General features: G+C 33.4%; 2 protein-coding genes across 2 annotated transcripts; one reads left to right on the top strand and one right to left on the bottom strand.

Moving 5' to 3' along the window:
• Positions 1–3,489: 3,489 nt before the first annotated feature.
• On the top strand, positions 3,490–6,221 carry LOC125186220 (prohibitin-1, mitochondrial-like). The gene is made up of 5 exons (XM_048082569.1): positions 3,490–3,673; positions 4,052–4,168; positions 4,682–4,852; positions 5,417–5,629; positions 5,814–6,221. Exons 1-5 carry the CDS (start codon positions 3,497–3,499, stop codon positions 6,006–6,008), a joined length of 873 nt encoding a protein of 290 aa, XP_047938526.1. The 5' UTR covers positions 3,490–3,496; the 3' UTR covers positions 6,009–6,221.
• A 1,361-nt stretch (positions 6,222–7,582) lies between these two features.
• On the bottom strand, positions 7,583–10,429 carry LOC125186887 (protein ECERIFERUM 16). Its single transcript, XM_048083371.1, has 4 exons — positions 9,761–10,429; positions 9,290–9,399; positions 8,774–8,878; positions 7,583–8,256 (listed from the first exon to the last, which is right to left on the bottom strand). The coding sequence occupies exons 1-4, from the start codon at positions 10,164–10,166 to the stop codon at positions 7,750–7,752; spliced, it is 1,128 nt and encodes a 375-aa protein (XP_047939328.1). The 5' UTR covers positions 10,167–10,429; the 3' UTR covers positions 7,583–7,749.
• Between the last annotated feature and the right edge of the window lie 6,277 nt (positions 10,430–16,706).

The following is a 16,706-nucleotide window of genomic DNA, read 5'->3' as shown; positions in this document are numbered from 1 at the left end:
TGGTGGGGTGAGGGGTTTTATATGGGGATAAGAGTGTGTTGGAATGAGCTGGATGTGAATAATAGTGACAAATATTATTGAAATTTAGCCCTTATCTATATTATTCCCTATGTAGGGACCAATTATAGAATGAGATTATGTATATTATTGTATAGGTTAAATTGCTTGTGAAATTTCGTTTACAGAATGAGATTATGTATGTTGTTATTGTACAGCTTTTGAAATTTTAAACTTTAGCTGAATTTTGATGATTTATATCAGATTTATAATATGAATGTAAATTACTAAAATATTGATTTATTCTGATTTTGCAAGTATTAAGATTTCGACGCTGACGTAGCCTGATAGCTTACTTACGTGACACTATCGGATGTCAACTAAAATCATGTTATGTTTTAGGCAGCAAAACAAATGCTTCACTTGTTCATGATTTAGAAACTCATTCCGACTTGGTGTTGATTTGAATAAATTGTTTGATTTTTTGGAAGAAAAAATATATAGAAAAGGTTAGATGAATATGCATGAATCTTACTTTTATTTTATAAAGTAGTAGTTTTGTAATGAAATAACTCTAATTAATTAGTTATGAAAGTCTATTTGTCGAAAATGAGAAAAAGTAAAAGAGTTTTTAATTGTCGTGGATGTATTAAAATGATAAAATGAGTCATTAATTTGTGGTTATGTTGAATATATTTCGTATGTGGTGAAATAACATTTTTAATTCGACATTTTTTTTGGTAGCGAATTCGTGATAATTAAAGAGGAGGATCATATAGAAGTTTTCTTCTGTTAATTAAAAACAAAATTAAGATGAGTGATTTTGTTGTAATTTATGGTGATTATAGAAATAAATACTTATTATGCTATTACTTGTATGTTGGATGTTATTATGGCATGATAAAAAAAACATGTAGTGTATAAAACGCATTAGTAAGAAATATATGAAAAAAGGTCATGGAATATAGTATGAATGGATCGATGTGTTATTTAGTGTTAGTGTTTAGATTGATTGATTGATTATTATGTAGAATATATTAAATGATTATGTGTCAAATGCAAAATAAAAATAAATAAAATTGATTTTTCTAAAATGGTGCAAAGTGTATACACGGGAGGATATAACCGAACCATATTTTTGTGATAAAATAATTATTTAATTGGGTGATTGGATGCATTTTAATTTATCTTTTACTAGTATAATTATAGACACTATATATTTGGCAGAAAATAAGTTAGAGAATTTTTTTTAAGAAGGACAATATTTTTGAGTGTGAGGCCACTATCCACAAACTTTTTTTTTTATTAGTGTAAAACTATTTAATTCTCTACATTTATTTATTTATATATATTATATATATGATGCACAACGGTATTATATTACTAACATTATTAAAATATTATTGAAGACTTTGCTGGCTAAAGTTGAAGCAAACCCAAATAAACAAGTCCAAGTTGCCTACCTACTACAAGTATTTTATACATTATACGTATGTACACATGCATTTGTATAATTCATTCTATATATCAAATTAAAATGATACGAACAATTAGCACATTCACAACTGGCATAACATGGCATTTGTGACTCCCCACCACATGTTAATATCTTAATATATGAATATATGTGGTAGTTGTTGAAATATATTGTGCCTTTTATTTATCTAAGAAAGTTGTTATCCTCAACTAAGTGAAAGAGATGATTTTTGTGATTGTATGTATCTCAAAATATAGTAACATTCCACCTACCTATTTGACCTTGGAATTTCTCATTCATTTGTCGGTGAAATGTACAATCGATCGGCTCCCTTTTAAGCCAATGGGATCATTAGTCAAATTAATTGGGAGCTAACTATATTATCATAATATATTTGATTGGAGTGACGGGTTTATAATGGCAGTCGATGATACGCATGAGATCCTCTATCTTAGAATAATTTATATTCTCTTAGAACTATTAAATCTCGTCACTTGACTTGGTGATGATCCTATCTCATTCATATAATGATGGATAACCCTCCTTCTTATAAGGCATTTTAAAGGGTGAATGACCCATTTTCTAATATGGTATCAGAGCGGGCTCAAATCGATGATGGATTTTATCTCTTTATCTCTTCTCTTGTCTACCCACGTGATGGAAGTCCGATGTGCCATTCCGGCCCACACGTGAGGGGGCGTGTTACAACTATTAAATCTTGTTCCATATCGACTTGATGATGATCCTATCTCATCTATATAAGAATGGATAACTCTCCTCCTTATAAGGCATTTTAAGGGTGAGTGACCCATTTTTTAATATGGTATCAGAGCGGGCTCAAGTCGATGATGGATTTTATCTCTTTATCTCTTCTCTAGTCTATCCACGTGATGGAAGTTCGATGTGCCATTCCAGCCCACACGTGAGGGAGCGTGTTACAACTATTAAATCTTGTTCCACATCGACTTGGTGATGATCCATGCTATCTCATCTATATAAGAATGAATAACTCTCCTCCTTATAAGGCCTCTCCTCCTTATAAGGCCTTTTAAGAGGTGGGCGATCCATTTCTAATATATTCAATTAATTGGAATGAATTATTCAGCACGAGGTATTGTTACTGAGTATGCCGACCCTTGGTCTAATATAAAAAAAATGAAATAATGTGCTCTTAGCTTATCTCCTACATTTATATTAAACTCAAATCCATTTTAAATATTAATTTATTACAATTATTTACACTAAACTTAAATTTTATATACCATCTTTCAGTATATATGAATCACAAATTTTTTGCAATAGCTACAATACACACCCTTATTTGATATTGTTTCGTAAAAAAATGTAAAAATGAATTTTGGTTCGTTGTATGATTGGATTAGTTTTTTTACAAGGAATTTTGATTCAATTACGTTTCTGAGGTGTTGGATCCTTCAATTTCAATATCGCCCCCCTTTGTATTTGGTTCCTGCTGAAGCAGTCTCTGAGCATAGTTTCTTTTCATTTTTTAAGCTCAAAATTAAGGATATTGTTAACTGGAAAAATCATATGCTTAGGCTCTCTGTGTTGGTTGTGTAATGTGATGATCGGCTCGTCCTTTGACTGCTAAAATTGGATATGGAAGCCGTTTGAACTCATTGCATAATTGTTCGATCTGTCTTCCACTGGCAAGGAACCCTATTTTAGTGTTTTTTTGTTTTAAGTAGGAGGTTTTTTCAATTGGACTTAATAATGCGATGAGAATATGAGATTGTGCATGATCTGTTGAGTTTTTGTATATACTGTGTATTGCTCATAACACTTGTTTATAGGCTAGTGTTCAAGCTATACTAATAATCAACCCTGCAATTATGTAGTACAATTTGTGACTGTTAATCATTGATTGCTATGTAGCTTTATGTATCATAGGTGGTAAACTTGAGGATTTGTTCAGATATGGCTTTTTTCCTTGTATTTGATCATCCTATTACATGGAAAACGAATTGATGACATGTCTCTCTCTAATATGCAGCAGATTAAAAGATGAATTTCAAAAAGGTCAATGTTCCCCAGATGCCTAGTGGGAGTGGGGCATCCAAGCTAATTTCCTTTGGGGCTATCGCTGGGCTTACTATATACGGACTTAGTAACAGTCTCTACAATGTTGACGGAGGGCACCGCGCCATTGTTTTCAACCGCCTCTTGGGGGTCAAGGATAAGGTATTGTTACATTAATCTCTGTGAGACTTTGACCCTGAATGCTCTTTTTATAAGATTATGCTTCCAATTTCTTTTTCCAATGCTAAGAATTGTTGCCTCGGTGTGCTTGCTGTCTCATCACTGTAACTGCTATGGTACATTATTTATGGCTAATAGGTGAATCCTAGTCAACCCTTAGAGATTGAGATTCTTTGGTAAAGTCAATCCATGTGAAGTGTTGACATATATGGAAGACCACTGCCTTGTTATTTGGTAATGGTGTGGTCAGCAATATCTCCCCCCCCCCAACCAAATAATAATAATAGTAGTTACATTAACCTCAAGCAAAGCACATTTCCGAATCCCTGATTATACTATTTTTTAATAAATGACTTACAGGTCTATCCTGAAGGGACACACATACTGGCCCCATGGTTCGAAAGACCAGTAATCTATGATGTCAGGGCACGACCTCATCTTGTGGAGAGCACATCAGGAAGTCGTGACCTTCAGATGGTAATCCTTATTCTCTGTGTGTGCGTCTGAGTGAGTGCATGCATACCTCTCCTCATCTTTCATTGACATCCACCCTAACACTGCCTCTCTGCCTGCATGTTCACATAAGCCTTTGTTACTCTGGTTGTCATCACTTTTTTGGAGCTAGAGAAAGTTTGCTTTTCTCTGTCTATCTTGACACCTTTCAGAAAACAAGCTGTAACAAATATTTAGTTTGTACGGCACCATTACGTATAATCCCTGTCACTCTGCAGCCATTTTCTTCTGTTGAGAGGAAAGGGTTCTTGCCGAAGTTGTATCATGTGACTATGCCCTTGCAGCATGATGGCCTCCCAATTTCTAGTCACACTCCATACTTTCCTAGGTTCCTCTATTCCTCTTGTACCCTCTGAAGATGGTTGCTGTCAATGCTGTCATATCTATAGTGCTTGGATTGTACTTTTCATACTATCAGATCAATGACTGACTACAAAGCACCTAACATCCACTTGGTCCACTCTATGCTTGCTACAGGTCAAAATTGGTCTCCGAGTTCTCACCCGTCCAGTTGCTGATCAGTTACCAACTATTTACCGAACCCTTGGTGAAAATTACAATGAGAGGGTCCTACCTTCAATTATTCACGAGACTCTGAAAACTGTTGTTGCTCAATACAATGCTAGCCAGCTTATCACCCAGAGAGAGGTATAGTATGGCGAAAAAATTGGAGAAATAGTCCTTTGTTTATATATTATGTTTTCTGTATCTTATATCAGCAGAATAGAGTCTATGAATGATTCACGACTTCCTCTTCCCAGGTCTTTACTCTTACTTGACATAAGTTTCAACTACTGTTTGGTGAATGGAGTACTTTATTCCTTCATATAATTGATAAACTAGAGAATAGGGAATATAATTGATGAACTAGAGAATAAATACTTGGTTGATGACATCTCCATATCCGAGTCTCAATACTACCTGGATAAAGTAATGGTAATTTGTCTATGGATGTTATAACCTTGAGCGATACATAGTATAAGAGCTGAAATTCCCAGTTGATAGGACTTTTTGGAATGGAGTTTGAAATGAAGACCTTTTAGTATGTAACTTTGAAATGTTTTGAACAATGAATGCCTTTTTTTTCACCAGTAAATATAGTTGAGTCTCATAATTAGTGCTATAAGTGCTATATTGATCGTAATATAGCACTTAGGTTGATTTCATGTTTTCACTATAAGTGCTATATTGATCGTAATTTGCTTGGTGTAGAATGTCAGTAGGGAAATACGGAAAATTTTAACAGAGAGAGCTGCCAACTTCAACATGGCACTGGATGATGTGTCAATTACCAGCCTGACCTTTGGAAGGGAATTCACTGCAGCCATAGAAGCTAAGCAGGTAGCTGCACAAGAAGCTGAGAGGGCCAAATTTGTAGTTGAAAAGGCTGAGCAAGACAAACAAAGTGCTATAATCAGAGCACAGGTAAAATGCCTACCACTAAATAGAATTTTTTCTTATCAATTATACTTTTTCTTGCTCTCGGATAGATAACAACACGCTCTATTTTTTGGAATCTTCTTGGTTCAGTAAGCTTCATTCTCTATGTAACATTGAGCTTTTATGGGAGCATAAAGTATTAAAATCTCACCCTCATTGTTGTTTCCAGGGAGAAGCTAAGAGTGCTCAATTGATTGGTCAAGCCATTTCCAACAACCCGGCGTTTATCACACTGAGGAGAATCGAAGCATCCAAGGAAGTCTCACACACTGTTGCTGTTTCAACCAACAAGGTGTACTTGAACTCTGATGAACTGTTGCTCAACCTTCACGACCTCAACCAAGAGCAAACCGCTAGGAAGTAAATAACCCTCGAGATGATCGAGCTTCATATTTCGTTCCCACCAGGTCATATTATAGGAGTCTCACTAGGGATGCTATTAACAATTGGATGTTCTCTTCTTCTACTCTGCATCACGTTTTTGCATCTGATGCTTAAATAATGTAGTCTCTTACTGCTGTTCTTGGGGGTTTCCAGCTTTTGCCTGTGTTACTTCAGTTTGCAGTTTAGCTTCTCAGATAATCGTGTTTTCTTAATTGCATCCGGAGTAGCTTCTTCGATATGAACGAAGCTCCATGCTTGATCTAAATATGCAGTGTATTCAAAGTTCACAAGCTTACTTGAGCTGTGCTCCGATGCCATTTTCTGATGGAGGGCGTTGTCTCCTCCACTGTTACCTTCAGTTTTCTTTTCGTTTTTTTTGCCTGAACTGAACTGAATCAGAAAACCTAAATTTTCTTAAAATTAAAATCGAATCGGACCAAATTGTTTGAAAATGGAACCCATAAACTAAATCTGAACATGGAGCCATTTAAATAGTACTCCCTCTGTCCTAGATAATTCGACCCAGTATTTCATTTCGGACCGTCCCGTATAATTTGTCCCACTTTACTTTTACTATTTTTGGTAGTGGATACCATATTCCACTAACTCATTCCTACTCAGATTTTATTATAAAACTAATACTTTAGGACTCACATCCCACCAACTTTTTCAACTCACTTTTCATTAGATTTCTTAAAACCCGTGCCGGTCAAAGTGTCCCAAATTATCTGGGATGGAGGGAGTAAATTGTTATTTAAATCACAATTTTTTATTGATTTTTAGTTAATCACCTAATTTTCAAAATCAAACATTTAAATCATAATTTTTGTGTATTTGTCAATTTGTCTCGTACGATTAAATTTTTTTTATCAAAATTATCCTTTAAATAATAATATTTGGTTTTTCTAGATATTTAGCATTGTTCTATGTTGTGATAGTCGGTGTCTATATATTACTTCATCCGTTTCACCAAAAATAACTCACTTTACTTTTTAGTTTATCTCTTTATCTCTATTCTTTCTCTTTTACTTTATTCTTTCCACAAAACACAGCATAAAATTTCGTGCCATCCAAGGAAGAGTTCATCTTCCTTGGAACGGAGGGAATATTTTGTAAGCAATAATGATATAACAACGAAAAATATACCAGTTATAACAAATTTTATAAAAGTTTTAATCGTATGAGACAGTTGAAAAATGTACAAAAGTTCAGATTTAATTAGGTAATTTTGAAAGTTATAAAATTAAACATTAGTCAACTAAAAGTTTAAATTGTCAAAGTTATGATTTAAACGACAATTTTTTCTTTAAATTATTGTCTACACTTCTTGGGGCTAAATATAGTTGGGCTAAATATAGTTATATTTCATTGGTGCTTCTGCAACATGGTTTCGAAAGAGAGAACAAAAAAAGCACTTACACCAACCTAAGACATTCCAATAGAAAATATGAACTTAGGTACATACTTATCATTTTTGCAAAATAGCTACTAATACAAATGTCTCAACTTTCAGTTGAATGTTTCTGGATTTAAAATTTTGTTTGTATAAAATGGTGCATACAATAAATTGTAAACCATAGAGAAATCATTCAATCCTGACTTGGAATTGATAGTTAGCCTTTACATTAGCTCGACAACATCTAAAGGATATTTAAGAAAACCGAACAAACAAAATAAGGTTACAACAAAGACAGCCTTGTTGTTTGCATTTTGAAAAAACATTAAATGGTATCTAACCATGAATCAAAATCATCAAAAAATTCAGATTTTGATGTTGGATTCTTACTGGATGATATAGTTGCAATGTGTGCCTTGGACACTTGCGGTATCTGCTGGTCTGCAATGGTAAAACTCGAAGTTTCCTCAATAAGAATATCAACAGCATCGCCAGTCAACGGAATGCTTCCACCCGACTCCTCAGGAACTGGAGCCTCGCCGAATGAGTTCAGAAGCATGTCAAGTTCTGCTTCTGCAGTGGCTGCCTCAAATGTGGATGGCTTCCCGGAGCTGGAATCTGCAGGGTGTTCAGAAACTGGCTTTGGCGAAATGCTTCTGTTGGTTGCTTGCGGCTGCAAGATCTGATCTGTCGTTTTCTTTGTAGGATACGGTTCTTCAGAGGTTTGAACAAGAAGATCTCCTGTGGTGGTTACTGCCTGATCATTAGTGAGGGATGAAGACGATGCAAGAGTTTGAGGATTATGTTCGTCTTCATCGCATGCCTCGTCTAGCTGGAAAAATTGCAAGGATATAGCTTGTGAACTTTGGTAAAGATACAACTCAAAGAGAACAGAGAGTAATAAACATTGGAGATGAAGCTTGTCATTTGGAATAAGAATTTAGACCGTCTATTGTTTTTTTTCGTTTCTCCTGTTCCATTCTTCTGATGGCACTAGTTCATACAAATTTTACTGAAGTGGAATCAGCTAATCTTAGGATAATAGCAAACATGAAATTTACCAGTTATAGCAGATAGGTATACATAGAACTAGAGCCCAGTCATCAATTCTTAAGCAGGAATGTTGAAGCAGTTTAGCAAGTATTAGATGTAGACGAACTTGATCAGTAGATGACTCATGCAATCAGATGCAATAAATATTAAAGGTCAATTGTCTTGATAACTAAGAATAAATTTCTAAATTGATCTACCAAACAACTGAAGACAAGTTATGTTAGTGACTCCATTTAGATCACCAACATATAAAAAAGCGAACAAAAATGAGCAAAAAATGAAAGAAATCATGATACCTGCTCCACGAGTAAAAGGTCTGATTGTAGATATAACCTCTCTGACAGCTTTGCTTTTGCAAGTTGTTCGGCAAGTGCATCTAGATTAAGGGAAAGAAATGGTGGCTGCATGACCAAGAGAACATTGAGAAATATCATCAGACATAATATCTCATGCATGTCCTCTTACAGACAACTAAAAGACAGGTTTTGGGATACTAATGAAAGTATAGCAATCAAAGTTAAGAAAAATGATCTGAAGAGGAGAAATATTCTGATTGCCATAGGTTAATTTACGTGGGCTGGAGTATTAATGATTTTTGTTAAACAAACAAGAAAAATAGTAACACTTTTAAATGGCATATCTTAACAGGTCATTCATTCTATGATCCTGCCATGAATTAGAGCAAAGAATATTGTCAAGAAAACATGCTGCAGAGTTTATTCAGGATAATTTTGACAATTATTAACGAAATATATACTGCTCACATTCATTAACAACGGCTAGATTACCAGCTAAAGCCAAAAGAAAATCACCTGAGGTGCGATGCTTGCCTTGTCTTCAAACTCAAAACTATCATCCGCAGTCCACGAGAGCATGCTTTGCCCCTTGGCAGCCAGCATTGGACCAAAATCCTGCATAAAGTCTTGAGATATATCGTTATTAATCACCTGCTAATATCTGCCAAAGTAGTCATTTCTGTGATTCTATAGAGTTTATCACTAGACTCATCCAGAACAGTTTATGTGAGCTCGATACGTAGTGGTTATTTCCACAACGACACATCATTCGAGAAACGTAGCAACAACACATCATCATACTACAAATTCTTCCTCGAAAAAGATAGCTTAAAGTCACGGTTCATTACCACATTTATGCATAAGTTTCAATCTATGATTTTCAATGCAATCAAACTTCACAATCATCAATCCAAACAGGAACTTTACCACACTAGATTTCAATCAATAAGCCATATTGCCAAATAAATTCAAATACAAACGACATACCGCCAATGAAATCATCGAGCAGAGGCAAATCATCTGAAGAATAATGCGGCTGAGATTGAGCCTTTGCCTCTGAAATCATGTGAGCATAACCCGCACCTTTACTCTTAGGCATCACAAACTCAGCTAACTGACTCGAGCTCGCCTGTGCATTTCCAGATGCAGAATCCAAATCTTCATCATCGTCATAGCGATTCCAATTCGAAGGAAGTGCCCTCGAGCCTTGACGTTGCGGAGTTCTCTCTTTAGTCTGCTGACCCTGAGATTTCTCAGGTCCTTCACTAGTCTTCTTCGCAGCATCCGAACCAACTGAAGGTGAAGGCACTTTCGACCCGTGGTGTGAATGGTGCTTCTTCTTATGATGCAGAGAATGAGCTCTTTTCGATTTCGCCAACGCTTTGGAATCCATCTTATCCTAATTTAAGGTGAATTGAATTGAAGTTCCGAGATACAGAGGATTGTAAATCAACAAAATCCCTAGAAACGTGGCTTTCCCCCAATTCAATTTGTCAGTGAATACGTATATTACTTCACATCAATTCTTAAATTCAGCCGCTCCAAAACAGAAAAAACGCCTTAGCGTAATTTTCCTCGGCGCCTATGTTGCTGCTGCTGTCTCCGGCGAAGGACGGTGGCCGTAGGCGGCGATTTTGGGAGGCGATGATAGGTGAAATGAGAAGAAGGAAAACTGGAGTGAGAGAGAGAGATGGGTTTTATATGTTGGGCTATTTTTAAACACATTGGGCCTTTAACCGAAATAATCTAATTGGGCCTATAAATAAAGCTTATTCTTTTGGGCTATGAATGAAATTGGGCCTTTAATGGGCAGGTTTAATCGGGCATAATAAATATTTTTCTATTTTACGAAATATTGATGTTGTTATTTGCATATATTCCGTCCGGCCTAAGCTAAGAGCATCCCCATCGGTGTTTATGGGGAAGGATGGCGTCCGTGCCGTTAGCACGACATGCCCCTGTCCGTCGTTGTGCTCTTGCCAACGGCACATCCCTGATCGATGTATAGAGCACGTCCGTGCAGCTGAACAGGGCAGCATGACACGTTTTTATTGGCCGTTGGCATTTTCTTTCAATTTTTTTAAAAAAATAAAAAATAATACCAAAAATAAAATTTAAAAAAATCCGGATTCGCAAAAATATAGCCGTTTTATTACCCTTTATTTTATTTTATTTTTTAAAAAATTTAATCCCAATATCATCTATAAATACACACACATTCATCATCTATTTTTCCATACAAATTATGTGGGTATTTTTAATGCATTTTAATATTGTGAAATTTTTGTTATTTAAATTGAATAATTGAATAGTGGGACTCTTGAGCATGTTCTTGCGGAAGAGCATAGATGTGAGTGTTGTGCTCTTGGGAAAGAACAGAGAGTAAAAAATGAATAAAAATGGGTCCAGACCCACTTCCATGCTCTTGTCAAAGAGCATGGATGAGAATGCTCTAAATAATTCGTATTTCGTTCTATAACGTCCTAAGATAAGTGATGCATTTCCTCTTCAACAAAAATTAACTCATATTCTTTCTTCCCTCTCATACTTTGTTATTTGTAAACACTCATTTCTTAATCTCGATATCTAAAGAATTGCATCGTTTCACTTTGCTATTGATGTTTGAATTTTGAAATATTGGGATGTTTGCTAAATATTTGTATATTCAAATTATTTTAAAAGTGGATCAAAAAGTTGGAGCATAACATATGATTAACTAATTTTTACAATAAGAGTATTTAAAGAATAAAATACTAATGATAATATAATTGATCTGATTTTCAATAATTTAAATAATTAAAGCGAATTAAAAAAGAAAATGCCACTCTTGAGACTGGCCGACAAAAGGGAGAGTCCATAATATTGTGGTGACATATTGCATTTTGAGAAAAATAATTTCTGTAACTATCGTAGGACTATAGTATAGTATAATAGTATTAATTTGAACATAATGCTGTCTTAATCGATTTTGCTTTTTATATTTATCTTTTTTAACCAAAATATCAAATTTAGCCTAGCTAGGCAACATCTTCCTAGGTTTTAGTAGCATTTTATAGTGGCAATTGGACCCCTCTTTCATAATTGATTATGACATTCCCATAAATATAATATTTAATTTTATCATGAAAATAACAAATTAACTGAACTTTGTTATCCATCGACTTTTTGACTTTAAATCTACATCATTAGGAAATAATTGTGGGATATATTGCAATTAATTTTACGCCAATATACTCGCATTTATTACAAGTATAGTGATATTTAACTATATTATAACTGAAATATAAAATATCTGGTTAATTTCTAATCCGCCCCAAATTTTATAAGAATTTAAAAATAAATCACCAAGTTTATGAGATACTACCATTTGCAATAATTCGATTCTTCTATTTTCTGGCGAATTACGCGTTGATTTGACGATCGGATTAAAACACGTGAACAAAGTATTGAACACAACGACAACGTCTAATTAACGTGTTTCTTTTTTATTTAGGGATACACGACTAGATAAGCAAGTTATTGAGAACAATATAGAGGGTGGACCATGCACGAGAGACAAATTTATGATTGTTTTGGTAATAAAATTACCTCGATAGATCAAAATAAAGTATATACATACTTGAGAAATCAACCATTAATTGTCAATTTATTTGATCAAACCAATTTTCCTTCCCCGCCAAAAAAACAAATTACAGTTATGTATAGGGCTATTACTAGATTATATTTGATGTAGAATGAAAGTGGGAACTTTATAAAGCATAAAAGGGACTTTTATTAATCTTTTTAGATTAGATATGAATAATGATTGCCTTATCATTGTGGTCATTTAACTTATTTTATTTCATTGCCTAAATGTCCATGACAATTGACACACTACTTTATGGTCCACGAAAGTAATTAATTGAAGCTTTGATTGGAAATCATTCGAATAAGTTTGCTCTCTAAGTATCATATGGTGATTTTTAAGAATTAATTAATTAACAAAGATTCGTATGATTAGTGTTTGATTGCTTTTTCTCCCTCGAAATAAATCTTTGTTGATTGCTTTGTCCCCCTCTCATATACAGAGCATGCATGGGATGCTAAAAATTAGCATAAATCCTTATTTATTAGTCTAGCCTAAAATAATTAGTAAGTTGTAAATATATACCCCACACATATGTATCGATCTTGCAGTATACATCAAAATGAATCAAGTGACGCCCGTATGGCAAACGATACAAACGTCGTACTTTCGAAATGTCATTGAATTCGTTGTTTTTCTTAAATATCGTGTGTGGCTAAATTTCTTCGCACGAATTTGCAAACACTATACTTTTTGTTTAGCAATAAATTTATCAAAGTGAAAAAAGTAAAAGAAAATATAGTCCCTTAGCTAAAGAGGTAGGCAACTGTGTTGCGCATGTGATGGCCTAACGACGCTTAAGATAAAAAAAAATCTCGAATTCAAGTTAATCGTGACACAGTCTTAAACTTATCGTCACCTCCTGGATTCGAAATGAAAAAAAAAGAAAAAGAAATAACTTTTCTCAACAAACACAAAGTAGAACATACACACATTTTAGTCAAAATTTTGAGCACAAACTAACAAAAGTCTCCATGCATATATGGAAGTCTATAACCTCGTATAAATAACCTCATGTCATACATTCCAAATCCTAGGATACAAATACAAACGCATGGAGAGAATGAATAAGACACTACTCAAATTTAGCATTGAAACTCGAAGATAACAAAGAACAAATAATATTATAACATCCAACATCCAATTATATACTCCTATTAGATAAGAAGACGACAATTAAACCCTAAAAAACAAAGAAGCAACATTAGTTATTTAGATTTTCGAAGTGCAAGAACTTGGACTAAAATACATTAACTAAAAGACAAATATGGGAAACAAACATGCCCTTGATGACAAGGTTTTACTTTTCCCTAAATACATCATGTATACCTAGATAAAGAGAGTAGTTACAGATATACCTTTACAAACTTTTAAGAAATAAATTCTTATTCCTATTCAAATTTAACATATTTTCTCGATGTAGTATAAACGCTCTGGTCATGTAAATGGCGGACGAAGGAGGATATTTAAACGACAACAAACCAAAGCCCTAAACTATGTCAGGGGACAGTTTTTGAGAATTTAAAAGTGTCTTATGTCAAGCCAGTTGGCAACTACAAGATAATTTAATTGCAATATGTAGCGTACGAACACAAGAAAACAGAAGCAAACAGGTAACACATATCTTGGCGTTATCCGTCGACTCATCCACCAGACTGATTGGTCTCACAACAACATTGAGCTAAATGAGAGGAATAAGAAGATCTAAACAACAATCACTAAACACATAAAGTAAACAACAACCAACAAAACCTTAAATTGTGTCCCATTTCCAAAAATTTAATAGCATCATATGTTGAATTAGTTGGCAACTACTAGGAAATGTAACATAGCAACACAAATAACTTTTAATGCCATAACTAACAATTCCAAAAGTTTCTTTATATATAGATTAATTAACACCTTATACACATGCACTTTACTTCTCTATCTTAATTTGTTCAGATCAAATCGAATATTTCTTTTGATTCAATTTCAAAATTCAGTGTACACTGCACATGATCATGAAACATGGTGGATCAACCAAGAGAGAGAGGGGAATAATTGAGCAGTATATATGCATATATATATTTAAAAAGTATGTATGGAAAAGCAAGAGTTGGATCTTGAAAGTCGAATTAGCAGGCTGTGAGAGTAGTGTGGGAGATGGGAAAGAATATTCGAAAATCACTTAAATTCAACAGCTAAACTCCAAAGATTAAATTCTAAACAAAGGCATAAAGCAAATGCACACATCTATATAATTATTAGATTATGATTAAAGGGTGTGTGCTGGAAAAGTCAGCCACAACTACTAAAATTTACGAAATTTATATTCTTTACAATATCACTAGGAATCTGTATTTTTAACACTTTAAATCTCATTTTTTCAAGATATAAGTATGATTTCATTATGCTTGCGAGAACCAAAAAATTCAATAGATTATGCATCCGATTTAATTATTTTACGAGTCATAAAAGTAATTCTAACCAGTTCAAGAAAACCCTAAAATTAATCTTAATTTAACTATAGTATTTTATTTAGTTGAGGTTTAATAAAGTTATTGAAATCAAACATAGGAGTATACATTTTGGATTCAACACAGTATTACTTTATTAAACTGAAAAACAAATTTGTTGAATTAATAAGAGTATTATTAGTTAATTAGGAAATAATTAATTAAATACAGTGCTTAAATTAAAATAACTCCAGGGCATATTCCTCAAAATCTAAGTGCTTTAGTAACTGCAGTTCTCCTAGAGAATAAATAAAGTGGTCATCATCTAACATTCTTTGTGAATGAAACCATCCAACTGTATATCAAACTCTCTCTCTCTCTCTCTCTCTCTAATAATATACATCTACTAACATTCTTTGTGAAGAAAACCATCCATCACTCTCTCAACCGACCCTCTAATACTATATTTTGAGTGAAAACTTTATATGTTTTGATCAATATTTCATATAAAAATTGTAAAATACTAAAAGAGTTAGCTAGAGACACAAGTTTCTTTGAAAAAGATAAATTACACGAAAATAGTGCATGATTGATATCCACAAGAAATATATATGTAAACAATTAGAAACCACCATCCAAATCCAAAACTACCTAAATAGAGTATTTATTAGGAGGAAGGTCATCCTCCCATGATTAATTATAAATTAATTGAGGACGCCTGAGTCACTAAATGAATTAAAAATACAAATATACTATTTTAAAAAATGGTTTGGCATGGATATAGTTAACATTACAACTTGTTGTGAGAGGTCATAAAAACCTCAATTTATGATAAAAAGAAGAATATACTTTATTAAATCAAGAACGCCCAAAGAAATTGGGAAAGTGGATAGGAAATTAAGAGTGGATTCTCACATTTCCGTTGTCGTTTTTTTCTTGGGAATACAAAATGGAATTATTATTATTTTTTTTTGAAAAGTAAATTAATTATATATACTTTGTTAGTGGGGCAAAAAAATTGTTTATCGAAATGTGAGATGGATTTTGGTAGCCAATGGGTTTAGTCTGTCGTTAGGACGATTCTTCCCTTTTTATGCTAGTTTTGCTTGTCGTTCTCTTTGGAATTCAACTTCCTTTGACTATAAATATATAATGCACATATATATACCAATATTTTGTGTAAAACTGATCTGGTAGTAATTAATTTCTTGTTCATATCGATCGTACCATATATATATATTTATTTATTTAAATGAAAACATAGATGAAAAAAATTAATTAATTAATTATAGCTAAAATGTGGCTATTTAACGTTTTACTAGCTATTTTTCGTTAGAGTTTGAATTTAGAATGTGTCTGTGTAAACGACTTCAGTTACACGCGGTTAAATTTATATATAAATGGTAAATAACAAAATAAAGGAGCCAATGAATTTATTGTAGAATTCTTATTTGCATAATTATATATTAGAGGCATCATAAAGATTATACGCTTCAAGTAACAATTTGAAAACAACAAATTAAAACTAACTCATTTATACCTATGATTCAACACAAACTTAATTTGAGGTGATTCCCAATTTCAACTATTTTCATAAATATAATTGCATCGGCCATTCGACTCAATTTTGAAATTTAGTTGATTTAGAATCATATACTAATAGACTAATTGGCAGTCAAGACGGACTATGAAACAGTAAAAATGTACAATAGTAGTAAAATAATTACAATATCGCATGTCAATGTCAATCAAATCAACCAGAATTACATAATTTGGAAGTGGGGCTCTTTTACACATTTAATCAAACACAAGAATTCACAGGAGACCATATTTTTGTAACTATGTTCTAGCATAATAATATTAATTAATA

The sequence above is a fragment of the Salvia hispanica genome, chromosome 5, assembly GCF_023119035.1.
Source record: "Salvia hispanica cultivar TCC Black 2014 chromosome 5, UniMelb_Shisp_WGS_1.0, whole genome shotgun sequence".
Lineage (NCBI taxonomy): Eukaryota > Viridiplantae > Streptophyta > Magnoliopsida > Lamiales > Lamiaceae > Salvia > Salvia hispanica.
Note: the sequence above shows the minus strand (reverse complement) of the source record. Positions and strands in the feature narration are given on the sequence as shown.

Bases quoted from the DNA above. Each gene is read 5' to 3' on its own strand.
- LOC125186220 (XM_048082569.1), top strand. From the start codon at position 3,497: ATGAATTTCAAAAAGGTCAATGTTCCCCAGATGCCTAGTGGGAGTGGG. The intron at 4,169-4,681 runs GTAATCCTTATT...TGCTTGCTACAG, and splicing joins GAAGTCGTGACCTTCAGATG to GTCAAAATTGGTCTCCGAGT. The intron at 5,630-5,813 runs GTAAAATGCCTA...TGTTGTTTCCAG, and splicing joins GTGCTATAATCAGAGCACAG to GGAGAAGCTAAGAGTGCTCA.
- LOC125186887 (XM_048083371.1), bottom strand. From the start codon at position 10,166: ATGGATTCCAAAGCGTTGGCGAAATCGAAAAGAGCTCATTCTCTGCAT. The intron at 8,879-9,289 runs GTGATTTTCTTT...TTGGTCATGCAG, and splicing joins AGGCAAGCATCGCACCTCAG to CCACCATTTCTTTCCCTTAA. The intron at 8,257-8,773 runs GTATCATGATTT...CAATTTTTCCAG, and splicing joins ACCTTTTACTCGTGGAGCAG to CTAGACGAGGCATGCGATGA.